Below are 27,213 nucleotides of genomic sequence, written 5' to 3'. Positions count from 1 at the left end.
CGCAGACGTGAGCGGGTGCTGCAGCTGGCTGCTCCCTTTGGCCCCCGGCAGCCCCAACAACAGCAGCATGGGGCTGCCGCGGCGTGCGCTGGGTAAGGAACACATCAGCTGGGGCCAAAGTACAGTCAGGAGTCAGCAGCGGGAGCTGCTCCCTTCCCAGCGAGCTGACTGAACGTGCACTGGGACCATTAGTAGTCGTTACGACGTAGCCGATGCTCTACGGGGAGGGCGGCACAGCTGTGCGCTCCCTGTGTTCGCTCTCACTATCCGTCAGCAGGACACAGACGGGTGGAGGAGGGCGGATGGCAAGGTCCCTTGAGCACCAGGGGGACCGTGGCTCTCACCTCCTCGCTTCCTTCTCCAGCAGCAATTCCCATGGATGCGGAGGAAGCGAGGAGCTCGGGAAGGGAGCTGAAATCAAGCCAGCCTCTGGAGCTGAGCAAGGCTCTGGCCGGTGCCGGGGCAATCCTGCCTCTACTCGTCTGCTCCCTTCTCCCTGCAGCCTCCTCCAGGCCGAGCCTATCACGTGCCCAGGGTGGGCAGGGTCCAAGGTCCTGCAGGGCAGGGGCAGTGGAGGTGAGGGCTGGCGGCCTGCTGCAGCATGAGGCGGCTGTGCTTCCTCCTGGGCGTCCTGCAGCTTCTTGGTGAGTATGCCAGGGCCTGACCGCCATGGTGAGCAGGGGTGACCACTGAGTGACTTCTCCATGTTGGGTGTGCTTTTGGCATGCCTGGTTTGGAGCACAGCTGGAGGTGCTGCTGCTTCAGGCATATCTGTAATGAGAACAGGAAGAGGTACTTCCAACCAACAGAAAGGGAATGAGGCTGGGGTTACTGATTTATGCCTGCTGCACCTCCACAGCTCGGGTTTTCTTGCTCTGATTTAAAGCAAGCAGCTCTGTTCTGCAGGACACGCTCTCTGTTGAATATGCATGTTGCTTTGATGTTCAAGGACTGTGCTGCTCTGGAGGCAAGGCTGATTAAATAACACGATGATATTTCAGGTCTGTGGAGGACTGGAAATGTGGAGTAATGCATCAGTGCAGCTACATGGGGGAAAAGGATTTGCAATGAGAGATTAACCTCCATGGCTCCTGAGCCCTTGGCTGGAGGAGATGGCAATGCTGTCTGGTGGGGTGGCATGAGCTCAGTTGACACAACACCTTGAGGCTGTGGGAACATGAGGCATGTGTGCAGTGGGGCCCGGCTGGAGCTTTACCCTCTCTGTTCTCTGGCTTCCCAGGATGGGAGGGATGCAGGTCAGCCAGCAGGGAGAACAACTTGCAATTACTATCTGGGCTCTTCATCCTTTCTTAAGCTCTTTTCAACTCTAAGCCAGCGAAGTGTTTGTGCCCACAACACTGCAGGCAGCTGCTTTGGTCCTGCTCTTATCACTTCACAGTATTTTTCTCTCTCCATGGGTTTTAAAGTGGATACAGTGTAGGGGGGTGTTTGCTCTGCCCGAGGGCTCATTCAGGCAGCTGGGGAACCCCTCTGCACGTTGCAGCCAGGCTTCAGCCCCTATTCCTGTATTAGGACTTTCATTCTGGTTAAAAATACATCATTTCCTTTTCACTGGGATATGGCTACCTACAGCATATAGTCCTGGTGGAACCCCTGGCAGAGTCAGACAGGGCAGATTAGTCCCCAGGGTGATCATTGTGTATGTGGGTTGCACTAAGTAGCCTCTGCAGAGCCTAGGTAATGCAACCAGTCACATCCGTCCCTATCATTTCAGCAAGCAGGGCCCAGGCTTCTGCAGTGCAACCCCCTCCATCAGCCAGAGTCAGTCAGTTCCCCCTCCTGCCCTGCTCTCCACTAACCTCCAGCACCAAGTCTGACTCCACTGCCCAGTCCTCTCCACCACTGGCTTTTATGTATCTGCAGTTTGGGGGGGGGTGGGGGTGGGTGTGGGTGTTCTCCTAAAGAAAAGACGATCCATGTTAAAAGTGAAGGTTTTTTAGTTTCGGTTTTGGGTTTCGTTTTGTTTCCTCTTTCATGTCTCATACATCACTTGCCCAAAGCCATTTAATTCAGGCTGCTAGAGATTCATCTTCAGGGGGAAGTGCATCTTCAGCCTGGGCAGTGTCAGGCCAGGGGGCATGTGGCTCCGCTGTGCTCATGCAAACAGAGCAGGTCAGGGTGAAAACCATGTCCTGTCCTCGGCCAGTGGGCTCAAACCTGCAGTGACCCATGGGCAGGGTCACTGCTGTCCTGGCAAGCCCCATGAGGAAGACCTCTATTTCCCAACCTGCCACTGCTTCAGCCTGCAGGTCACCATTGAATCCTCCTGATCCAGCCCCGAACACATAAATCCAGCCCATGTTTTGTGCTACACATCCCATAGCAAATGGTCTCCTCTCTTGGTCCTTGCTGGCTCTTCATGCCCACTCTGTCCCTTCTTGAAACACCAAGGCCAAGGTGTTTCTGCACATTTGGTTACCCTGTGTGGCAGCAAAGCCCACCACAGCGAATGCTTAGGCACCAGGTGTATGTTATTCTTGCCCACTGCCCAAACCCTTCCTGCCTTCTCTCTGCTTGCCAAATGTTTGTCCCTTATTCCTGTTCTCACCTGGGTGGGAAAAACCTATCACTCAGCCAGAGAAATCCCCTGTGCAGAGGAGGGCTGAGACTTCTCAGCTGGGAACACACAGAGGCTGCTCCTGGGTGGGAAATCCCCAAATCTGGACCCAAAAGGTCAAGCTGTCCCATAGTGCGTCCTGCAGGGAGCTCCTAGTGCCTTCTGTGGACTGGGTTACACTGGTTTCCCTGCTTCTCCCAGCTGCTGCCACCGCCGTGTACAAGCAGTGGATCCCCAACACCAATTTTGAAACCGCCTCCAACTGGGATAAAGGCAGAGTCCCCTGTGCCAGCAATGTAGTTCATTTTGAGAAGAACAAGGTAATGGGTTATTTTAACTTACTTATTAATTTTTTTTTTATTTTAATTTAGTTTAATATTTTAATAGGATAAGAAATAGCATTATTATTTAATATTTCTTTTTTAATATTGTTTCGAGGTTAATTTATTTTTTGCAAAACACTAGCAAGCATTAGAAAAGCCCTCTTTAATTTTTGCTTTTCGTACAGGTCGTCTCGGTGTTTGTGAGGTCTCCCCACACACTGACAGACATGGTAAGGTCACGTGTGGTGTTGCTGGGACAGCGGGTGAGGGCAGGGCTGGTGCTGGAGTGCTGCTAGCTGGGTGGCATGCAAAACACCCTTTGTGGGACTGAGACCTTGGCAGTAGTTTGCTAAGGAGCACCAAGCCATGGCACTGCCACAATGGAGCAGGTAGTACCCCCAGGCAGAGGCTTAGTGAAGCTGATGTGAAAATATCTTGAACTGGAAACAAGCTGTTCTGGGGAATCCCACAATGTTGCTTGAGAAATTTTCTTTCAAGAGCCATTGGGGTTTATATTCTTCTGCAGCATTATTTGCCTGGCTGAGGCAGGGCAGGCCTGGCACCCTACTGAAATGCAGGTGTTGAGTGAGATGAGAATGGGGGGTCTTGTCTCTGAGGGGTTTCTGAGCAACTGAGTGTCCCCGCAGAAGAGGAGCCCTGCCTGGAGCAATGAAATCTTGAGGGTGTTGTTCCTCATGGTTTAGAGAGTCAAATTTATCAGGGAGGAATTAAAGAGAAAAGCAAACCCGCTGCCCCAGCACGGCAGCACGGGACAGGTCACCAGTGAGCCCCATCCCAGCACTGGGAAGGCACAGAATGGCTTGGATCTCATTTGCAAAACCTCCTTCCCTGGACAGGATGAACTTGTGGCCAAGTTTTCTCTCTCAGTTTTAGGGTGGCTTTGCTCTTTTACAGGCCATTAAATCTGAACAATCCCTTGAAATTCATGCAGTGTAATTTGTTCAGGCTGTCTATACCACTAATAGTTTTGATGCTTTAATAATGCCATGTGCTACATTTAATCCCTCTACAAATATTTGCAGGAGTTACTTTATTTATATGGCATTTTAAATATGAATTTTTGAAGGAAAGAATGTACTGGGGAAATATGTACAAATATAATGTAATAAATGATGTGGAATTTACCCAGAGAAGAAAAGAGCAAAATATCACTTCAGTAGATTTTATTCTACTTACAGATGAATGTATAATATTTCTAAAGTACTTTCATCAGAGGCCTGAAAAGTGCGTAATTGCAGAGCAGCGTCACTCATTATGGCATGAGCCTTTCACATCCAAACTAAAAACCCAAGCCGAGCAGCCTTGCTACTGCCAAGGGAGAGGGAAGTGCCACACAACCTTTGCACAGCTAGTAACATGCGTAGCTGTGCCACCCATCCACCAGCTGCTCCGCTCATCATGGGTTTGAGTGATGGTCAGGGTACTGGAGTGGCCCCAACTCATCCCAGTCAGAAGGTCCAGCAGTCCTCATAGGAGTTCCTGAGGACCCTCTGCTCCCCTAGGGTAGGAATAAATCACAGCAGCAGCACTGGCTGTGAGAACACAGCACAGATCCCCTCCAGCCAGGGACTCCCACTGAACTGTGAGCAAGCAAGCCTGTCCCAGGCTATAACCCATGCCTCAGCTCACACCTTCCTTCGGAGCATCACCACCCCAGCAGTTTGTGATGGACTGACCCAGCAAGTTTCCTAGCATGGTGGCTAATATTTCTTCTTAATTTCAGCTCAGCTGCCTCCCTCCTGTGCACTGCAGTGCTCTGTTGTCACCTGGTGATGCAGGGACTGCCAAGGTTAGGGATGAAAAAGGAATGAAACCCAGCACCTGAGCTGGCCTGCTGCTTGGGATGGCAGGAAATTCAGCAACCGGCTGCTTAGACAATGAATTGGTTGTGAGGCTTTTTGCAGAGAGGCTGGGCTGCACCTGTTTGGCTGCCAGCCGTGCCGCGCTGGAGCATTAATCACTTAAATCAGCAGGAATACATTAAGCTTTGGAGTCACCATGGAGATCCTATACAGCCTTTGACTGAAAAAAAGAGACAGCGTTGCTTGCTGTAGTAGCGCAGGAAGAAATTCATGACCGGGGAAGGGTCTGGGTCCTCATTGACTTGCATGAGGATGGTGCCACTGCAGTGGGTGCAGAGGGGCAAGTGCTTGGAGACAGTGCCCTGCTGTCATAGGGGCAGTGTGAGACCTCCCATCCTAACTCCCCAGCTGAGTGTAGTGAGGCCTGGGGTGCCAAGGGGTCCTCATGTGCCACCATCAGCCCCCCAGACATTGATACTAAAGGAAATGCTTCTGTATGGTGAGCCTTTCAGCTCCCTTTCCCCGTTCGTCCCATCTGAGCACCAGCCAGATGCTGGGGGCTGCTTTGCTGGGAGGAGGCTGGGGTTGTTGGGGCACACAGCCCACCTCCCTGCCTGGAGAAAACCCATTTATTGCCCAGTTCAGTGGTTATTTGGTCTGAAGTTTCAAATGGATCCCTAATTCAGCCACACTCTAAATCCAAATCCAGCTTAAGTGACTTTGAAGCACAACTGTTGTGATTAGGTTGGATTTTCTATGGTATTTAGCTGCCTAAAGATGCAGATCACTATTTAACTAGCTTTCAGAGGTAAATCCACAAAAAAGATGGAGGTGCTCAGGGTGGCAGTGCCTGGTGTGGGTTCTTCAGAGCAAGGTGGGCTTTGGCTTCTCTTGTCTCCCTCCTGAGGGAGAAGAGGTCCTCTGAGTCTGGCTATGGCTGCACTTGCAAAGGGAGCCAGGCCAGGGCACAGCTGTGGTCCCAGCCTGGTGTTTGCCCTGATAACCCCAGCCCTGGTGCAGTTTGTTTCCGAGCCAGCCAGCACTGCAGCACGGGCCAGGGATGGATGATGCCACCTGCTATTTTTGGGGTGACGGGAGTCAGGTTTAACCACATGGCAGAGCAGCCTCACTTGAACCCTGCGGTGCCAGGGTCAGGGCACTGGCCACGGTTGTTCACCAGCACCCATGTCACCTTTCCAGCTCTGCCTCATCACCGAGCCTTGCCATGGTGCCGGCAGCTGCCCATAGCTCTCTTTGCGTGGTGAGGGGCTGCAAAGGCTGAGTCAGGAGTGTGCAGACCGTGGGGTCTAACCAGGGACACATTGCCCAGCATTATATTTTTAGCTGCTTAATTGCAAGAGCAGAATGTACTCAGATTTGCTGCAGGATGCTCCTGCTTGGTTCCTGGCAGAGATTGATCTTGAAATGCCAGTTGCTCTCCAGGGGCGCAGACTCTAATGAATTGCCATAGTGTGTGCTGGTCCCAGGCACCGACGTTTCCTCCCCTTGCTTCCCAAGCTGCAGGGTAATGAGACACCCAGAAAAAGAATTATTTCCTTCTTCTGAGAAGAAGGTAAAATATTTCACTGGAGTGCATGTGTGTACCAGCACATAATTACAAGCCTGAATCCTGCAGGCTTTCCTCTGGCAGTGTACCTGCTGAAGGTTTGCCCTAGGAAATGAGCATGGTAAAACAGCCCTTTACAGCCACCTCCCTCCTTTTATGTGCTCCTTGCAGGCTAGTTTCCAGCAGGAGGAGTTGTTAAAGCCTGTGATGAGTGGAGCAGCTTGCCAGCATCCTGGACTGGGGTGGATGCTGGGGCAGGTCTTGCTGGGCTGCTCCCCTGCCCACATTTCAAACCACTTTACAGCTCTTTCTGACCTTGTCTGCTGGGGGAAGTTCGGGAAACTGAGCTGAACTAACCTGCTGTAGATTTGACAAATGGCTTTAAGCCTGTGTGTGCCTTCTGCATCTGTAACTCAAGTGTCTTGGGCTGGTTTACCTTGAAGCGCTTTCTGAGGGGGTCCCAATGTCCCACATTTCCCAGGGACACCTGATTTCTGCACTCTGCTGGGACCTGTTTGGCTTCGCATCTGGAAGTGGGCACTGGAGTCTGCAATCAAATTAATGGCCTTTTGAGACCCTTCCCTTTTTTATCCCCTCCATAGTTTCTATTGCTGTCTGCAGGGTGGTTTGGCAGGGGGTGTGCCAGCCAGTACTGATGGAGGATGACCAGGAGGGGGTTTGTAGGGATGGACAGGGAACCTGATGTGTCAGGCCACCTCTGTGCCAGAGGACATGGTGGCAAGGCCAGCATGGGCAGGTAATGTGGGGAGCCTATGCCCCAAAATACAACGTAAAATGTGATGAGCAGACGTGTCAGGGGAACCAGTTCCTGTGTTAATGAGAGCGTGGCTGCACTGCTGCTGGAGGACCCTGCCTTGCAGGAGGGGATGCAGGGCACAGCGGCCAAGCACCTTGTTAGTGCAGAGGGGATGATGTTGAAATGATGGTGGCCTGACTGCGCAGTGCTCCTCTGACTGGGCTCCTGCCTCCTCTGGCTGGTGAAAGCAGAGGGGTGAATTACTGCTGCGAGCACAGCAGGGCTGTTGTGCATCTTCTGCCCACCAACAGTGAGTCCTGCAGAGAGGAGCAGTAGCTTCTGTGCCCTGCTCCACACTGTGCTACCCTGCCTGAGCATGATTTCGTGGGGATAAAAACTGTGTTTCTTGCCTGGTGTCCTTGGATGCTAAAGCCCCACTCTTCATGGGAGCATACGCCTGGGCAAGGGGTTCTTGTAGCAGCAAGGTCCTTGTTGAGCAACAGGTTGCTCTCCTCAGCTCTCCCAGAGGTCTTGGGGTGGCTGCAGGTCATTTTACCCTGCTGGCCCCTCTGGTGGAGGATCTGGGATAGCTGCTGCAGGATCGGGGACCATGGCAGGGACAGACAGGATCTGGCACCAGTTTGGGAGTGTGGGGTGGTGCATGTGGCTGAGGGGAAGGGTGCTGGCCTGAGGGTGCAGGTGGGAGCTTCACCTGGGCAGGGAAGCTAGCAAGTGAATCCCCACTAATGAACCCAAGAAACCCTGCAGCGAGCGAACCCCTGTCAACACTCCAGAGCCATCAGCAGGATTCACCTGTGGATGCATCTGGCCTGGAGCCTCCAGCCAGCAACTGGATCCCACTCAAGGGCCCACAAGCCCAGCTGTGCTCAGCTTCCCCCTGGCCCAAATGGGCATTGGGAAAACCCCCACTATTCCCCCTCGTGGGCAGCAACAGGCACTGCTGCCTTCCTGCCTGCTGCCCCGGGTGCCGCCTGCGGGCTGCGCTGCCCCAGCAAAGCAGGGCTGGGAGAGGTGATACAGAAACCCTTTTCCCTACACATAATGACTGTGGTGGGTTACAGTGCTCCGTGTTGGAGATATACCCCCCTGCATCCTACCCCAGTGATGTTTTTGATGGCGAGTCACTGGCCCCAGCTGTGAAGCTGCTCCCCGGCTGGGTGCCAGGTGATGGGATGTACCCAGGAGCCCTGTGCAGCTCCAGTGCTACTGACTGGCTTGCTGGTGCACCCATGGGTGCAGCGCTGCAGAGCCTAGCACACATGGTCAGGCTTGGCTTTGTGTGATAGGGATGGTGGCACTGTCTCAGCCAAGCAAGAAATTCAGATGCATTTGTGCTGTGAATTAAAACAAGGCTTGGGGAAGAGCTGGCTGCAATCACCAGCATCGCTCACCTGAGTTGAAGGCAGAAGTGCTGCATTTTTTCCTGCTCTGTTGACAATGACATGCCGGTCACGCTGCTGCTGTCAATCATCTCAGCCTGGTGCTTATGAATTGAGAAGAGCTGGGATGTGCTGGAGGCTGGTTCAAAGCCACCCACTTCAAAAGCCGCCTCTCAGGTTTATTTTTCCTTCTGCATTTCAGAGGTTAGTTTCGTTTTCACTTACTCATTGGGGCTGTGGGATATTTTCTCAGTGGTCCAACACTGCGGTTGTAAATGTGGTGATTCTATGTTCAAAGCCACATGGGGTCTTTCCTCTTTTGTTGACTTTGATGAGAAGAATTAGACTGTTTCAGTTGTCATTACACTTGATAATGATGACTGAGGAGATAAGTCAGTTACCAGTATCAGGGATGGGAAATGACTAATGGGATTCTAAGCTCACTGTATTAATGGCCCTTGAGGTTGGCAGGAGCAAGAGAACGCAGATGAAACTGCCAGTGTTTTGGCTCGGGTCCTTTGGTACATGTCATTGCTCAGTTCAAAATGTACTTGGAAAGTGGCCCAGCTTTTATGCAATTTCTATACTAAACTCCCAAATGCAGAAAGCCACTGCCCAACCAGAGTCTCCATTTGTCCTCTGCAGCAAAGCTGAGATGCTTAACTTACGGTAGGCAAAAAGAAAGGGCAAGCTCCAAACTAAGATCCACAGGATGACAGAGCCACTTCTGAAATGCTTCCCAGTGGTGGTGCTGGTCATGGATGCGCAATACTTCTGCCTTGGTGGGCCGGGAGCCGTAGCTGCAGGGGCCAGCTTCAGAAATTACTGCTATGGAGTAGTACAGGACTCTTCTTGCACTTTGTGTCTGTGGAGATGAGGTGACTCCATCCCCCAGCTTGCATTGCATTGTGTTGCATTTTAATTCCGGGGCTGGTGGTAACAGCGTTTGGGCAGTCCCAGAGTGTGGAGAGGTCAGCAGCTGGGACAACACATGTGCTATGGGACCCTTATTTCCCTCACGCTCACACTCATGTGGTCAGCTTCCTCTGGGCTTGGGAAGTTCAGCCAGCCTGAGATTTTGGCCTTGGTGGTGGAGGGAGATCTCCAGTGATAGCTGGAGAAGCTTCATCTTCTCCAGGGAGCCCAGAGGCCAGTGTCTCGGAGCCCTGCACAGGAGCTGCAGGCATGGGGTGGATTCAGCACGAGTGTTTTCACACACCTCTGCCCATGGGCAGGATTGGGGCCACGCACTGCTGACCCTGTGCCTGCTCTGCACCCATCCCAGAGCCTGTTCAGCTGGGCCCTCCCAGGCACAGGAGGATGCAACCTCAGTTGATTGTTGGACCAGCATCTGTGCATCTGTGTGTGCACTTGGGTATCTGTAACCAAGCAAGCCTGCCTCAGCTCTTGATCTTGCCATTCTGAACTCAACCATTCTGTGCGAATCCTTACCAGGTTTTCCGTGCTTCGCTATGTGCGTAATGCATGCACATGATGCTTGTGCATTGCTCCCTGGAGCTATGTGAGTGATGCAGCTTACAAATCTAGGCACATACTTGTCTAAGTGTTGTCTCTGTAGCTTTTTTCTTTCATTCTAGTTAATTCGTGAAGATCTAAATGAACAACCCCATGGACAGGAAAGTTCATTGTGTCCTGCATGGCCACCGTAGGGCGTTCAGGACACTCTGACCCACAGCTGTAATCAAAGTGTTTGGTAACTGCAGGGAAAGAGCTGTCAGTCTCTTTAAGGCAAGTATGAAAGCAGGGGCTTCTCCATCTAGTGGTCTTGATCCAGCCACAATACTCACAAATGCCAACTTCTGCAGCTTGGGAAAGCAAGCAGAGGCCAGCCAGTCATGTCCCTGCTCTGTCACCCATCTCCATCACCAGCAGTTGCTGTCTGATGTTTTATTTCCTCCACCCAGAGATCCTTACAGCTACAGGCCTGAGTGCTCACAGGTGACTGCTGTGAAAAGCTGGTACCCAGCACTAGTGACACGATCTACTGCATCCCATCCAAAACCCCACCCTCATCTTCTCAGCTGGACCCCAGCAGGCAGCTGGCTACCTTCCCTGCTTGGCCCCATCGTGCACAGCAGGCTGCAGGGTGGCAACCTGCACACTGAGCAGGAGCCAGCAGTGAGTGAAATGGCCCAGCAGGTTCGGGAGAAGGCATGTGGCTGGCAGTGCTGTTGGTACCTGCCCTGGGTAGAGGCGTTAGCTGACTGCTCCAAAGTGTCCCACCACCCATTCCTGTGTGGGTTCACAGGAAAACAAGCCAGGGCACTTGTGAAGCGCTCTGTGAAAGAAGCAGGTAGCGTAGACCTTGCCCAGCTCAAACAAGACAAGTCCTGAGCATCAAAACGTCACTAGAAACGGCTTTTGTATGTGCAGCTAAAGGTCACGTTGCCATTTGTATCCTGGCAGATCTTTCAGCCTTTGTCAGTGCTTCAGTATTGGAGAAATTGGCTTTACTTGAGTGACAGAATTGCAAAGAACATGATGGCAGGGTCTCCAGTTAGGCGTGACACACGCTGTGGTCTCATAGGCTGGTGGGGAGACTCCATACCCTTGTGGCAGACATCGTTCAGACCTCAGCCCAGCATACAACATTGCTGGGTCTGAAGCAGATGGAGCACAGGAGCACTGCAGGCCTCTTCTTGGTGGCAGCTGCCTTCAGCTCTCTACCCTGTCTCCCAGTTCCTGAACCAAGAGTGGAGCTGGGCTATGGCCTTCAAAGCACCACACCACCAAGGCACTAAACTTCTCAAGAGCTGCCTACAGCTTGGGGGTCAGTAGCCTTTTGCCATGTCCATCTCCTGCCAAGGCAGTCCCTGTGTGGGACAAAGTGCCCCAAGGACAGAGAGCTATTGCAGCCACTGGCAGCAGTCATTCTTAAGTCCTGCTTTCTCTAACCCACATGCATATTTAAAGACCAATTAAGTAGATGAAACCTTAAAATCCCATCTAACGTGCTTCTGCCTGCGCACAGGACCCAATGCATCAGCAAAATGCAGCCCTGGAGGGCTTCCAGCTGCTGCCTGGGGAGTGATGTGAAAACCCTGGATAGACTGAGTTAGAGGAGAAGGGAGCCATGAACATCACTCACTCTTTGACATGGGAAAATTATTCTGATTTTGCCTGGGATGGAGTTAATTTTTTCTTAGTTGCTGGTACAGTGCTGTGTTTTAGATTTAGTATGAGAGTAATGTTGATAACACACTGATGTTTTAGTTGTTGCTAAATAGCGCTTAGTCCAAATCAAGGGCTTGTCAGTTTCCAATGCTCTGCCAGTGAGGATGGGCACAAGGAGCCGGGAGGTAGCATAACAAGGGCAGCTGACCCAAACCAGCCAAAGGGATATTCCATACCACAGAACATCATGGTCAGTATAGAAACTGGGGGCGTTGGCTAGGAGCCACCAATCCCTGCTCAGGGTCAGGCTGGGCATCAGTCAGCGGGTGGGGAGGAATTGTATTGTACATCACTTGTCTTTCTTGGGTTTTATTCCTCTCTCTCTTTCCTGTATTATTATTATTGCTATTGTTATTATGGAACTGTAGTTATCAACCCATGGGGTTTACTTTTCTTCAGTTCTTCCCCCATCCTACTAGGGGCTGAGGGAAGAATGAGTGAGCGGCTGTGTGGTGCTTACTGCCAATTGGGGTTAAAACACAACAAAAGTATTGGGATAAAACCTGACTTTCTCTCTGGCCATTTGTAAATGTAAAATAAGATGGGCTGGGCTGAATAACCCATTGTGCTGTGAACGAGACCCCTGACAGTTAATTACCAAGGCCTGCCCTGGGGTTGATAGTGCTGGCTGCTGACTGGGATGGCCATAGCAACTTGTTGAAAGAGGTCCCATGGCAGAGCTGTGCCTGTTGAGGTTCGTCCTTGTGCCCCTGAGCAGAAGGTTGGGCAGGCTGAAGCCAGGCAAGTGTGGTGACCCTGACTACCTGCTGGTAATGACTTACCCAACAAGGAGAGAGTCTTGCTATGGCAGTCTGTGTCAAATGCCACTGTGTTTTAATTAGCTCACGCCAAGTGCAAACCCATAGCTGACACCTCACCAAGCATTGCTTGGGCCCCTGAGTTGTTTTCTCTGGGACAAGTGCAGCCCTCAGAGGTGGGAACCCGTTAAGCAAGAGGGTCCCTGGGCACTTGCAAGGTAAGGTTGGGTTTTTCATGGTATACCAAGTTATAAAGTCATTCCTGAGCTGCTGGGAGTGTGTGCAAGGGGAAGGAGCCGTCAAAAGAGCTTAGTTTGTTTTTTCCCTGTTCTTGCTTCCCTCAATGCTTTATGCTTTTCTGTGTTACCGGAAGATTATGTCAAACTGCCTCTCCCTGTTGCAGCATCCCCACATGTTAAAACAGGAGCTGATACTTTCCCATAAGCGTGGGACATGGTGAGGGTAACTCCTAATGACTGTAAAGTGCCTCAGAGACAGCAAGTGTAATAGGCAGCCTAACAATTAGCACTGTTATTTGATTACAAGCCTGGGTGGCTGGCAGCGGGACCACACAGTAATACTCTGAATCTCTTTGTCTAGTACCTGCCCCTGAATGGAGAGCTCCTGCTGGCAGCTGGTGCAGGATTCGCAGCTTTTGATGGCAGCTGGGATCCAGGCTGTGACTCAGGTATTTTGTGCCCAGCCCAGTCACCCCTGAGCCTGTGATTAATCACACAGATTCAGCCCAAACCCTTTCACAAAGGTCTTTGCTGTCCCACCTCAGAGCAAAGTGAATTGTTCCTCTTCCAGTACCTACCTTTTCTTTGATGACCTCCCTCACATCAGATCTTTTCCTGCTGGATCACCTGTCTTCTAAAAAAGTAATTATACTAGGCAAGCCTTTGAAGTTGTAGCAGAGAGGCAATGTTGTTTGTATGTTACCCAGACTATTAAGCATGTAGCCACATCAAAGCCCTCATTTTCTTTGCCATGGTACTTCCAAAGAAAACTGGTTAGGCGTTGCACTCAAGTGAGCTGAACCACAGCATCACAGCAAGCAGACCTTTGGCCCAGTGCCCACAGGCATTTTGGCATGAGCGCATCCTTCCCTCCCCTCTTAGCCTCCAGCCCATGTTTGCTGTGACTGAGGCAGCAGGTTTGTTTCATTGGTGCCTATTATTAGTCTGAAAACTGTTTGCTAGAGAGATGTGCCTCAGGTATTTATGAGCTAACTAATGCTTTCATTGGCAAGTATCTTTTTAGTTCAGCTGCAGGAAAGGGAAAGTCCAATCAGAGTGGCTGTGCCCTGACTGGCAAAAAAAGAGGAAAAAGAGAGAAAAAGCCCAAACAGGTTTGCCCAGAGGAAGGACTATAGCATCAGGCTGCCTGGAGCCACTCTGAAATCCTTTGGGTCTGTTGTCCTCATCAGGGATGCTCCTGGCATCTGCACTTTTCCTGCTGACCACATATGTGCTGCTCCCTTGAAACCAGCAGGCATTTTTGGGGCAACTTTCTCAAATGGATTTTTTTTGAAGCATGCTTTTAAAATGAACACAAGTAATTCAGTCAATAAACACCCGCATGCTAACTGAACTGGTAAAGATTCAGCTGTTCGGGGAGGGTGAGGAGGAAGCAGGGAACTGCATGATGATGCTGTGACCAGAAGGGAAATGGTTAATGATTAAATAATTGATGGTTAAATGGGGCACTGGTTTTGGGGTTACCTGCTGCAGGGAAGAGGGTTAGTCACATTTCTGTGGGCCTGACAGGCTGCTTGGAAACTGGGACATGAATTATCATATCCATTTTTATCCAGTTTAGCTGTTATTCAACATTTGGGCAGCCGTTTTCCTCTCTAGCCATAATGGTGAGCTTTAACGAAGGGGAGCAAAGGTGTCTGAGCTGAGCTGCTGAGACACCAGTCTTGAGTGCTGGGAAGTTTTGCCAAGCCCTGGGAAGTGCTCATGGCAGCTGCCTGGGAGGGCAGTGCCAGAGCCAGCCCTTCTCTCCCTGCCTGCAGCATGAGCTCCTCTGCTTCAGGCCAAACAGTGCCCGGTTGTACCAGCCTAAGTGCATCCATTTGGGCTGCAATTTGGGTCTGGGTCATGCTCGGCCTTTCCTGTTGCTTTTCCAGGTGCAACAGTGAGGTTTTCTGATACCGAGCACCACACGTGGTTCGACCCCACACTGTGGCAGGCTGTGTCCCCCAGTGGGGAGCTCGAGTCAAGCAGGCACATCTTTTCTGTGGATGAGGAACGTGTCCCATGCCGCTACGATGATGTTATCTTCCAGCCTGAAACCTCCTTCAGGGTAAACGTCGACTCATCGCAGCAAGTGATTCATCTCCGCAGCATCTCTCTCATGGGCCAGGTAATGTGGGGGTGATGAGAAGCCAGCTTGATGCCCCTTTGCCACAGAAGATGAAGGGCCAGCTGGGGATGGAGTCACAGCACTGTGCAGGGAGACGGGGCACTCCCAGGGTGCTGCAGCTTCATGGGTGGCTGCTGCTGCTGTGGATGGTCTCAATGTGTTTCCTCTACTGTTTTGTTATGCCTCCCTCCCTGCAGTGTAGGAGTACAGGCTGTCTCACTATCCACATTAAAAAAAGGCCAGCATGCACGGGTCAAACAACCACCAAATGGCATCTTCTCTAGCACCCAGGGACGGCTCTGTTCTCAGGCACATGTCTGCAGCCCCACTGTGCAGGGATCCTCTAGAGACACCTCCATCCTGCCCTGACCCTTAACATGGCCCATGGCCCTGCAGTCATCTCCCAGCTTTGCTTTAGTGCTGGTCTTTAACTGATTGGAGGGACAATTATAGAAACACTGGCAGCCTGCTGTGCTTCAGCCCTGGGATCAGGCACACGATGAGCCCGGTGCCTCGCAGGTCAGAGGAGTGAAAGATCACAGGCACTGCAGCAGTAAACACAGGCTCCTTCCAGGAGGGAGAGATGCAGCAGACACTTCGTAAGTTATTTATTATTTCTGCTGCTGTGCTGCCCGGGATCTGCCGTTCTGGGGCCAGGCATGAGGTAACTGCTTTTTGACTAATAAACTCAGTAGGGGTCCAAGTGAGTGCAGGCGGGTCTGGACAGGGTATCCCCTTGAGCACACGTAGCCCAAGGGATGCAGAGGTGGATGCTTTTGGGTACTTGGAGTGATGCTGGTCACACTAATGCCTGAGTACTGCCCAAAGGCACATCATCCCCCTACGGCCACCCCACAAGGACTGTAGCTGGCTGTGCCCCCAGAAGGAGGCTGCTGCTGAGCAATGACATGGAAGGAGAAGGTGCTTTTTATTGTTGTGATTATAGTGTATTTCCTAAAACATGACCTTATAAGCCACTTTGTCCCTTTGTAGCCATCTCTTGCACTCCTTGCTCTGTGTGGCCTATTTTCACCTCAGGGCTTGAGAAATGCTATTATTGTGCCAGGGCCTGGAGAAGCCTCCTATGGAACACAGCGGGTGAGGGAATTACCAGTGGCTTGGTAGGACAAAGCTGGTCAGTCCAGCTCAGCTTTGCTAATGCCAAGCCCACTGAAATGCTTTCTAGATTGAAGGAAGGCACCTCAGATCCAGCAATTAGCAGCTGCTAATCTGAATTCTCTGGGCCATCAGAATGAGGGAAAGCAAAATATCAAGAAAGCCCAGCTGTATCATGATTTATCTGTGGCCTTTTTCTTTGGTTTTAAATTAAAGAAAGAGGGTTCTTCCTTTGACCCCGTTGAGGAGCCTGAATGGGTGTATGTCAGGATTTTCCTGCTGCACTCACTGCCTGTGATGGAGCTGGCTGTCACATGTGTCACTGGGTGCCCAGTTGCACAGTGGGGACAGCTGGTGACACTCACCTGCTTTGCTGCTCCTCCCCATGCAGGAGCTGAGCAGCCCTGAGGCCTGGGCCAGGTACCTGCGGAGCCCCTCCGCCGCGCTGCAGTTCCACGGCAATGGCACTCTGCAGGTGACGGGTTCCGGCTGCATGGACAAGTCCGGCTGTGCCTGCGGGAACACACTGGTGAGCCCTCCCGTCGCAGTTTGGGGGTGCCAGCGTGGCTTGCAGCATGAGGGACTGACGCTGCCCTGCTCTTCTCCAGGATGGCCACCGCATCTGCGCAGCCCTGCTCAGGGCATCAGGAGGGCAGTGCCCAGCGCTAGCCTGCCGGAGCCCTTTGCAGCCCCTTGGCCACTGCTGCCCGATCTGCGGTGAGTGGGGGGCATGGCCCTGTTCCTGCCCCCTGCCTTTTCCCTAGCTCCATGGGGAAAGCTGGGTGCAGGGGGTGCTGCTGGAGTTCTGCTGTATCAATCACTGCTCCTACAACTCTCATACACATCGGATCTGTAGGCATCTCTCTGAAGAAGCAGCCTGGCTTTTGGGAGCCTTTTTGGAGTGCAGCCATTTGTCCCTGCCTCCGGTTTATCCCGTCAGGATGTCACAGCTTGTCAAGCTAATAGGGCTCTGCTGAGCCTATGCAGTGGAAAGCACTCAGAGAAAATGCACCTTTGTCACCGTAATGTCAGCTTTTCAACAGCAAGTTTGTTTCATTTCATTTATAGTAGAAACATGCAAATTGACAGCGTTCCCTCTGCAATGGGCACTCCTACATTTATTTACCTGGAAGGTTGCTAAGGAGAATTTTTCATGCCCAGTTGTACTTGGATATTTGGTGTATCACATTTGGTATATCATACCACATTCATTAAAATGGCACCATATGTTTCTCTGTCCAACATGCTCCTAAAAGCAGAGCCCATTAAAGCCTTTAGGAGCATTTTGTACTTAAACAAACGCTTGGTTGCATTTTTTCCAAGGAGAATACTTAGCTCAATTTGTGCAGTGCAGCTGTACGGACAGCGCAAGTGTCCCCTCCAAAGCTAGGGTAGCAGTGCTGAATCGCAGTCTTGATGACGATGTCATGTCTGTTTGTTTTGGGGCTGCAGGAGCCACCATTAACCTGGATTTCACACCTAATTTTGACCTACAGAAGTACCAGAACAGACTGATCCAAGCCTTGCTGAGCCAGGTACATCAGCCTGCTGGACTGGGAGGGGCTAATGGAATCACAAGCCACCAGCCACATTTGGTGGTGACTCGGTGTTGGGGGGCTGTCTGGGGGTATATGCAGCCACATCAACTCACAGGGCTCAGCCTGACTCTCCACCACACTGCAGGGCTCAGCCCCATATTTGGCCTCTTGGATGTACTAGCTCGCTATGGGGGCTCCTGCAGCCTCCCTTGCCCCACTGTGCCCCGCATCAATGATGCACCTCTCAACACGGCACAGGAACCGCTGCTGCCATTTGGATGGGGAAGGCTGCAGGGGAGCTTACTGGAAACTCTGGTCTAGAAAATACAGGAAGCCAGCAGGGAGGTCAAGTCTAGGTAACATAACAGGTCAGCACAGGAGAGTCATGCAAACCTGAAGCAGAGCACCCCATGGCCTGTGGGAGATGGCTCCCAGTGCTGGGCTGCTTTTTCATTCCCCAGTAGGCTAGCACTGGGTGGGTAGCTGGCACTGAGCAGTGCTCAGATGCGTAAGGCATCACTCCATGCTGCTGCTTGTCAGACACAGCATGACATCCTTCCTCCTGGCTGGGAGCTGCTGGGAGGAGGAGGCGTGTTCTGAGATACACTGGGAGGATCAATACCAAAGTATTGCTCTATTGATCCTGACCTGAAAGCCTGCTGCCTGTCCTCCTTACAGCCACACATCTTAATACAGGTTCAGTGGGTGTGCTCCATGAAATTGCTTTCTCAATGCACTTGCCTCCACAGAAGAACATTGTGTGCTGGGTGCTGCTTACAGCTTGGAAGGGAGGGGAGGTATGAACCTCTTATTTGGGAAACACAACAGCACTGTGGTAACAGGGATGGCAGCTCTGTGATGGGGCTCATATGAAGATTTATAGATGTGCCTTGATGGTGCATCCATCATGGGTGTCTGTAGAGGTGACTAATTTCTGCCTACCACTCTCATGGGCTTTATGTGTCCCCTTGTGTTTTGAAAAGCCCAAGTACACCGGCATGCAGATGGCCATATCCAAGGTGCAAAAAGAACAGACCTTCCTGGGAGTCATACCCCGAAGTTCCACTCCTGTCATCCAAATTGTGCTGATCCATGAGGGAACAGGAGTGCAGACCAGCAGCACTGTGGAGCAGCTGGCAGCAGACATCATGGAGGACATAGCACAGCATGGTAACACCGCTGTCCTCGCATTGTCCTTGCAGTTGTCCCCCTTTGCAGTAAACCAGTTTTTTTCTTATATTTAAGTTGAATTTACCATATTTCGGGTTTTGCCCATTGCTTCTTGCCCTGTCACTGCCTGGCTCAGCACTCCAGCTGTGTGCTCCAGGGCAGAGCAGAGGGGAAGGGTCACCTCCCTTGAACTGCTGGCAACCCTCCTGCTCATGCAGCTAAGGATACTGTTGTCCTTCCATGCCATGTCAGCTTGGGTGCCTGCTAGGACCCCTCTCTGCAGAGCTGCTTTCCAGCCAGAACATTGCGTTGCATGTGGAGGCAGCCACGTAGGCTGGCAGACACCGGTAAGCATGTAGCTGGCAGCCAGGAGAGCTGGTGGTTGCTGTGTGGGTAGCAGAACTACAGGGGCTTATCCCAGTTGAGTCCACCCAGCTGTGTATCCTGTTCCCAGGGAAAGGTGGTCAACCAGACAAGCAGTGCCAGACCCAACTGCAAGCTCCCCCTGCCTTGTGTGTGTGTTGGTGTTGGGATGCATTGCCCTGTCCAGTCCTCACCCCTGTTTCTTCCTGCCCTTTCCCAGGTGAAGCACTCGGCATTTCAAGTGGCAAAATGGAGGTGGCCACTGGCAACGCTTTCAGTGAGCAAGTGGGGAGCCATGCATTGAGCAGGATCACAATGGGGACAGTCCTGGCGCTACTCTTCGGTCTCCTGTTCCTTGGAGGAATGCTCTTTCTCCACAGAAAGGGAAAGCTAAGGTAGGGATGAGTCTTCTGCCGCAGCATAATGCCAGGCTTCTGCTTGGTGGCAGCCGTCGCCCCTGGCTGTCCTTCCAGCCAGCCTGGTAGCACAGAGGCACACAGTGCTGCCCAGAGCTCCCACAGTAGCATGGCCAGGCAGCCTGCTATACCCAACATTACTGGTTAGTAGAATCACAGAATGGTTTCGGTTGGAAGGAACCTTAGACATCGTCTACTTCCAACCCCCTGCCATGGGCAGAGACAGCTTCCACTAGACCAGGTTGCTCAAAGCCCCATCCAGCCTGGCCTTGAACACTGCTGGGGATGGGCAGTCACAGCTTCTCTGGACAACCTGTGCCAGTATCCACCACCCTCACAGTGAAGAACTTCTTCCTCATATCTAATCTAATTTAAACTATTTTAGTTTAAAACCATTGCTCTCATTGTTCCTCATGGTTTATTAGAGGTGAGCTGAAAGGCACTTGTGTACTCTTGGACTACTCTTCAGTCTCCTCCATGGCTGGGAGACTTGGCTTCTTGGCTGCCTCTTGGCGTGATGCTGTGTGCTGTGGCAGGAGCGGGGCTGCTGCAGCTCAGTTGGAGGTGTGCGCAGCCTGGTCATGCTGCCTGGTGATATCTGTTCCTTATAACCATTAGTTTGCAGCCCTGCCAGGGGTGGAGGGCCGAAACTGACAGCTGCTAAATAGATATTCATCAAACTATTCAAAACACTCATCCCGCAGCTTTGTAGCCATGAGGAGTGACAGCATCCAAAAGCAAACGCAGTTTATGAAGCATCCCTGGCTCATCCATTCTGGCATCTGACTGCACCACAGCTGGCAGCTGGTCAGAAATGCCCCTTCTCCATCACGTTTCCCCATCACAGCTTAGAGACGGGCTCTGGCAGTGAATAGGGTGTCCCAAGAGTGCCCATAGCAGGCGCTTGGGGCACCCACCTCTGCTCCTCGCCCATGCACCCACCTTCATGTGAAGGGTGTTGCAGGGTGTATTGTTGGACATCCTTGTGCAGGAGACCGTGGGCTGAGTGGCAGGCATGCAGGGTGGACCCTGTGTGGTTTATAACCAGGAGGTGGGAAGGTGTGCCGATATCTGTCAGGGGATGCTGAGCTCCCCACTACTCAGGCTGGGGAGTCACAGGCACACAAGTCAGGTTGTTTCTTCCCTCCCAGTTCTGCTGCTGGTGTTTTCTTCCTGCAGAGCTGTGGCAGTGGCCAGGGATGCTTGTCCTGCTGGTCAGCACGTGCTGACACGGTCTTTCCTAGCAATAAACCTGCACTTTCATTTAATTTCTAAATAAAACTCCCAGCCCCATAATCTTTACTTAATGATTTGTCTTCCACTGACACTTCTTTGGACACTGGACAGGTCTTTGAAACCAGCTGTGTCAGCAACAGGAGGGAAGTTCATGGAGCTACAAGCAACAGAGCTGAACCTGAGCCCAGGCCATGTCCCCAGCCGACCCGCTCCTGCTGCATGTCCCTGGCTGGCTCTGGGGCAGGGCCCTTTCAGGCAGTGCTGCTGAGCATCATGGAGGCATCAGACATCAGCAGGGATGCTGCAAATAACACCAGAGGCTCTGGGAGCCTGCAAGCAGTCTGTTTCCATGCAGCAGAGCAGCTGACCATCAGCAAAACAGCAAATTTAGCTTGTTTCCACCCAAAAGGGCCTGGCACAGCTTCCCTGCAGATAGCACTGCTCCTCCAATTACATATATAGAGACTGTGGTCGCAGTGTTTCAATACTCGTGGGCTTTCAGGACCGGTGGTGACGTGTGTGGACTCACGCTGAGCCCCAGGAGCCTGGTTCAGGGCATGATTCTCAGCAATTGGAACCCTTAGGATAAGAGTAATGATGAAAATAATAAAAGTAGTGATGGTGATTAAGATGATAAAATGATAACATGATAAAAGTAATGATAAAAGCAATTAGTGCTTGTTGAGATTGCAGTGGGAACAGGTGTTGGCTTTGTGGCAATTCATTTTAGGCCATGGGGGAGGAGAGCGGTGGCTCTGAAGTGAAGCTTGTACTAGCACTGTCTGCCTCTGACAAACTTCTCTCCAGCATGCAGGTCCCAGACCTCCAGGCTTAATGGTTTCTGCTGGATATGGCAACTTTTCCCTGTGAAACAAACATCCCATTTCAAAGGCATCCTGAAACTTTGCCACATATTTTCCCACCTACCTCTTGAAGATGAGGTTTTCAGCCAGGGGAGCTGCTGGAACAGAGGGGATGTGGGTGAATGATGCCCAGGTCTCTCCCCAGGTTGCCTGCCCTGCACCTTTCACAACTCTGGGACAGAGTGGAGGAGCTGGCACCCCCTGCACCAGGCAGTGAGAAAGGCTTCGACAACCCCATGTTTGATGTGGTGAGTCCAGTGCCTGGGGACAGGGATGCTCCCGGCTGTGGGCAGGAGGTGGAAGGGCCCCAGCCAGGACCTGCTTGCATGCCAGTGCTGGTGCAACACAGGGTGCAGAGCACTTGGCAAGGGTTCCTTCCCTGGCAAGGGTGTTTCTTCCCTTTCCCATTAGTTGCTTTTCCCTCCCTTGGTGCTGCAGGAGCCACCAAGAGCTGACCATGGAGAGGAGACACCGCAGGAGATGGCTCACAGAGACCACCCGGTTTTCTACCTCAACCCTCTGTACGATGAAAATGAGACAGAGACCTGATGGTATGACCTCATGCTGAGGCATCCACCACCTCCATGGAGACACCACTGCCTCTCCAGCCCTCCCAGCCCCTCACATTGCTCTTGGGGAGATACAAACCACAAGCAGATCCCACCTGAATAAAAGTGTTCCGAAGAAGGAAATCTTCGCCATTAGGGCTCAGCCATGCACGCACGGCCTCCTGGTGTTGCTTCTGGTTTTTAAACACTGTTTTGTAGGTATCGGTCATTTTTAGACAGTTCAACATTGAGATTTGGGTCTTCGGTGATATGTAGGGAAGTTGGAGTCTAACTCAGCACCCCGTGCCTTAGCCAGCCCCATGCTGGACTTGCCCATGGTACACAGCAGGCTGAAGGGTGCATCCCTTGGTGCATGATGGAAATCCAGTGCTCAAACATTTAAAAATGTAGCCTGGAGCTTTCAGGGTTTGGACCCATTATTTAGGTTTAAAAGGAGATCATTTTGCTTTCCAGCAGCATGCTCAGTGCTGGGGGGTCTCTACTCAGGGTCCCTCTTGGGGCTCTCTCTCCCGTTCCCTGGGTGCTGGCACAAGGCACAGTCTGAAGGAAAACATTTTCCTCCCCATCCTCTCCACTGATGCCTGAGCTCTGCACCCAGGCTGACAGTTAAGACCCTCTTGGACTTACCTGGGGGTTTATCGTGTTATTTCCTTTGGCAGGAGAGCTCATCTTCTGGTGGCACAAGGGGAAAGAGGCACAGGGTGCTGTGCCGGGGTTCCCTCAGAGGGATGCAGGCACAGCACACCGGCTGGGCACAGTCATGCTGGCCTGTGTAACGTGAGTCGTGGCAGTGGCACCAAGGGGCCTCGTTAGTGGCGGTGTCTGTGGCCCGGCGTGTGTCTGAATTGTGTGCCTGCAGTGTCAGGCAGCGCTTCATTATGGGAGCAGGTCTGATGAGTGAGGGGGAAATTATGGAGATGTATGCAAATTTATGCAAATTTACACTCTGCTGGGTTTTTAGTAGGGCTTGTTGGTATATTCCATAAGGAAGCAGCTATTTTAAGTTTATTATATTTTGTTCTAGTCTCTGGAAGACATAATCCCTTCTCAAAGGCCTTGGAATTCATCATTAGGCACATCAGAGCCCTGGAGAAGGGTGATGGGTATCATGTGGCAGTGAGACCACCCCTGCCACCCCCCTGCCCACAGCAAGACCTCTGGTTCTGGGCAGTGCAGGCAGGAAGGACACAAACTATGAGCCAGGCAGGGAACAGGACCATCTCCGTAGCCCTGGTTGCTGCTGTTGCTTTGCAAGGGGGCAGAGCTGGGGCTGGTAGGAGGTCCATGCTCCGGGGCACACCGCTGGGATTTCACCATACACATCTCTATTTGAGGTGCCCCTCCAGCAGTACTGGAGCAACTTGCCCAGGCAGGAGCTTCTGCTGTGGCTGTCAGGTAGTTGGTGCTGAAGGAAACGGCCACCAGCTGGGTCAAAACACAGAGGAAGCCATCGGCTGCTGCAGGCGGTGGCTGACACAGGCAGGTCTGGAGTACCCGAGTCCCACCGTTCCGTGGTCACAGAATCACAGAATCAGGATCATTAGGGCTGGAAGGGACCTCTGGAGATCATCTACTCCAACCGCCTGCCAAGGCAGGGCTACTTACAGGTGGTTACACTTACAGGAACACATCCAGGCAGATACTGGAAGTCACCAGGAGGAAACCTCACAGCCTCCCTGGGCAGCCTGTTCCAGGAAAAACTAAAGAAGTTTTTCCTCATGTTGAGGTGAAACTTCTTGTGTTTTAGTTTATGGCCATTGCTCCTTGTCCTGTCATTGGGCACCACTGAAAGAGTCTGGCACCATCCTCCTGGCACCTGCCTTTGAGATATTTCAATGCATTTATGAGATTCCCCTCTCAGTCTGCTCTTCTCCAAACTGAACAGGCCCAGCTCCCACAGTCTCTCCTCATAAGAGTGATGCACTTCTGTGGAGAGCAGTGACCCAGGTCCCCAAAACTCACTCCACAGCACAGTGTCACCCCATGACGTGAACGCAGGGGTTCACACCCCCACCCCAAAGTCCTCATCCAGTCCTCAAGATGCCGGACAGGACCCCGCAGCTGGGGGCTGGTGTGGACACAGTGCAGTATGATCAGCCCGCACTTTGCTGCTGGTGAGGCGCTGGTGCCGTGGTGTTACCATGGTGCCTGCGAGAGCAGCCGCAGCATCCGCTGGTCTTGCATTGCGCTGCGGCTGGGTCTCGCTGCGGAGGGGGAGGCGGTCGTATCTGTAGAGCTGTTGTGCCTGCTGCCTGTGAGAGCCTTTTTGTGCTCTTTCTCCCTTTCAGATCAGTTCACTGCAAGTGACTGAATCTCCTCTAGCTTACAAGCCTTTAAATACACATACTCATGATTTATTTTTTCCACAGCTGAGGCCAAGGCAGCGCTGCATGCTGGAGGCCATTGCACCAGGCATCCCACTGCCCCAGCTCTGCCCCATGTAAGGAGAAGGCTCCCCAAGGAGCCCCTTGCCACTCATCCTGGAGCAATCTGCCTCCGTCTATGTGCTACTTTTGGACCCCTTGCTGCAGGATTGCGAGGAGTCTCAGTGGCTGCATCCCCACAACATGTGCTCAAGGTGAGAGGCAAGAGAATCCCATGGCTACATGATAAGGAGGGAAAAGGCAACCCATTGTCAACAGGGACAGTTCACTGCGCAAGACGGTGGCAGGATGGTATCCTCCCCCTGCCAGCACCTGAGGACATCAGCTTTGTGTCCCACCTGGGCACGCGGGACTCGCAGCACGTACCGGTACAGTTTGCAGCCTCTGGGGAGGCACAGCTGGCATGACATGGCATGGAGGAGACGGTCCATGGATCACCGCCTGGTCGCCCCTCTGTAGGGTGTGCAGATCTGCTGCTGGCGAGGCTTCATTTTTAAAATGCATTAGCCGCTCGAGGTCACTTGCAATAGAGGCTTTAATTAAAGTAGAGATCAATTTTTGTCAGCGTGCTAGCAGAGCACAGTCTGTACTGTTCCTCCTGGAGCCGTGTTCGCTTGCTCGCACAGAAAGCGATGCGGGGGGGAGCTCTGCAGACAAAGCTGAAGCACCGGAGTCAGTTTGCGATGCTGAGGGCCACCAGCTGCTGTAAAACCAGCTGTACCCATGATGGCCACCCTGCACACCGGCGCACACAGACAGCACACTGTGCAGGTGGGGTAATGCAAGGGGTTTGGTACCTAAGAATCTCACAGAATCATAGCATAGTTAGGGTTGGAAAGGACCTTAAGAGCATCAAGTTCCTGGGATCCTGCCTAAACAAGGAGTTTGACCTGCAGATATCCGTGGTAAGCAGCACATTAGGTGGCTGTCTTTTGTCGCTGAGGCTGTGCACAGCATAGCTGGGCACCTGGTGGCTCTGCTCTGCTCCCAGGGTCCCCAGCTGTGACAGACTCATGAAAAATGCATTAGTGTTAATGGCAAGATCTCAGGAGCCATTGCTTGCTGGGGTCTTAAAAAGCAACCTGCACACTATTAATGAACACCAACTCATATCATTTGGCCTTCCCACCACACATTATGGCTGCCCACAGAAGGTGTGTGAACCTGGGCTCAGACAGTGCAGGAGGCAGCAACACTCAAAATGCCACCAAGCCTGCAAACAGCCGTGGCATGGGGCATTTTATTTATTTATTTGTCTATTTATTTACTCATTTAGCTGTCTATTTATTTATTTACGTAGCAGGAGACAGCAACAGCAGCAGCTGCAGAAAAGGGGATTTGGTGAGGGATAGCACCACTGGGATGCAGGAGCTGGCCAGGGCGCTGCAGGGTGGCAGCAGAGCTGTGGCCATCTCCATCAGCACGCAGGGCTCTATGTTGCTCTCCCTCACGGGATCGCAGAGCAGGGACTGCGTAAAAAACTGGAAAGCAGGCGACGCCGCCAAAACCTGAGAGTTTTATCTATGAGCAAGCAAGCGATAAAGCTGCATAAAACTGCGTAGTCAGGTGACAAAAAAGTGCGGCAGTTTATTGGGGAGCAGGGAAAAAAGATGCTGCAAGGACGGGGAGCCGTCTGATTCCTGAGTTCAGGCTCCTCCTCTGGCTGGAGCGCAGCACTGCAGCTCTCGCCCGCTGAGCACGTCCTGCTGTCCTCGGCTAACCCTGCTGGCAACGCTAGTCTGAGCATCATTCCCCGGTGGGACATGCTTTGCACACGTCCGGCTTTCCGTGACATCCCGCAACAGGCGTGCAGCTGATGTCCGGTCTCGTCAGCACCTCATGTCCCCAGAAACACGTTTAGGAAGGCTTTGGAGTGGAGCATCGTGCTGGCACTTCCCAAGCACTGTGCCTTCCTTCCCTCCTGCCTCCCTGATGCAGTGCCTCTGGCCTACCCTTCCCCTCCGACCCCGCTCCACTGCCCTGACGTGCCAGACCATGGGGCAGAAGCTCTCAGCCTGCAGCAAAGGGGTTTCTCTGAGCTGGGTGAGGGTGGCAGCAGTGGCCGATCTCGCCCCACCAGCTGCGAGGAGGCCAAGGCTGCCAACGAGGGATTGTAAGGGGGAATTGAGAGGGGAGCCGCATTTATAGAGGAGCAAGCAGCCAGGAGAAGGCAGGTCCAGCCCTGCTGCCTCTGCAACGGAAGGCAAGGGCTGGGCAGATGAATGTTACTTTTTGGTACATCCTCCTCGTTTCTGCCTCCCAGACCTGCTGTTTAGAGCAGGCAGCATACAAACTGAACTGTGAGATGCTCTAGTAGCCCAGCATGCAAGAATACCATCTCTGTTTTTTTCCTTTCAAAATAGACTCAGCAGCAAGACAAGGCTCGTGGTCATGATGTGCCACCTTCCTTTGGCTGTTACTTTGCCTAATTGCACCTAAAGGTGCAGTTCAGTCCCTACAGTCATCTCTTCCCTCAAACACTTCACTGCTTCTCAGCACTAGAGTGCCAGCTCTTCAGATTTTATGCATCTGCTTTCTCCCTGGGATGCCTCATCTGGTGCTGTGCAGAAAACAAGGGTGTCTGGACCATCAGCATTTCCATGCTGAAGTCCCCTCCCTGTCACTTGGCTGTGTTAAGCACTTACCCTGCAAACATGAAGTATTTATGTACCCCACCATCAGACTGCACCCATGCAGGAAGCTGGTCTCAGCACGTGTATGCTGCAGAGATGGTGGCAGATGAATTCATTCTTTGGTAGCAAGCAACACCAGGATGTATTCCAAAAT

The 27,213-nt window shown here is 52.3% G+C and overlaps 1 protein-coding gene across 4 annotated transcripts; it reads left to right on the top strand.

Moving 5' to 3' along the window:
• Window positions 1-472: 472 nt before the first annotated feature.
• Window positions 473-22,186, top strand: AMN (amnion associated transmembrane protein). Of its 4 annotated transcripts, none has more exons than XM_061376131.1 (12): window positions 479-644; window positions 2,780-2,898; window positions 3,087-3,131; window positions 13,002-13,089; window positions 14,536-14,771; window positions 16,279-16,416; window positions 16,496-16,604; window positions 17,340-17,422; window positions 18,409-18,595; window positions 19,179-19,353; window positions 21,607-21,721; window positions 21,912-22,186. In XM_061376131.1, exons 1-12 carry the CDS (start codon window positions 602-604, stop codon window positions 22,020-22,022), a joined length of 1,449 nt encoding a protein of 482 aa, XP_061232115.1. In that variant the 5' UTR covers window positions 479-601; the 3' UTR covers window positions 22,023-22,186. The 4 variants fall into 4 exon arrangements, with proteins under 4 accessions (XP_061232117.1, XP_061232115.1, XP_061232116.1 ...); XM_061376132.1 differs by having other exon boundaries at window positions 490-644; window positions 21,619-21,721; window positions 21,912-22,184; XM_061376133.1 differs by lacking the exon at window positions 19,179-19,353 and having other exon boundaries at window positions 473-644; window positions 21,619-21,721.
• Window positions 22,187-27,213: the final 5,027 nt, after the last annotated feature.

Source organism: Neopsephotus bourkii, unplaced genomic scaffold (genome assembly GCF_033783945.1).
Source record: "Neopsephotus bourkii isolate Nb327-2 ecotype Australia unplaced genomic scaffold, CSIRO-AGI_Nbou_v1 NB_1707, whole genome shotgun sequence".
Lineage (NCBI taxonomy): Eukaryota > Metazoa > Chordata > Aves > Psittaciformes > Psittacidae > Neopsephotus > Neopsephotus bourkii.
This window is presented reverse-complemented; position numbering and strand designations above follow the sequence as displayed.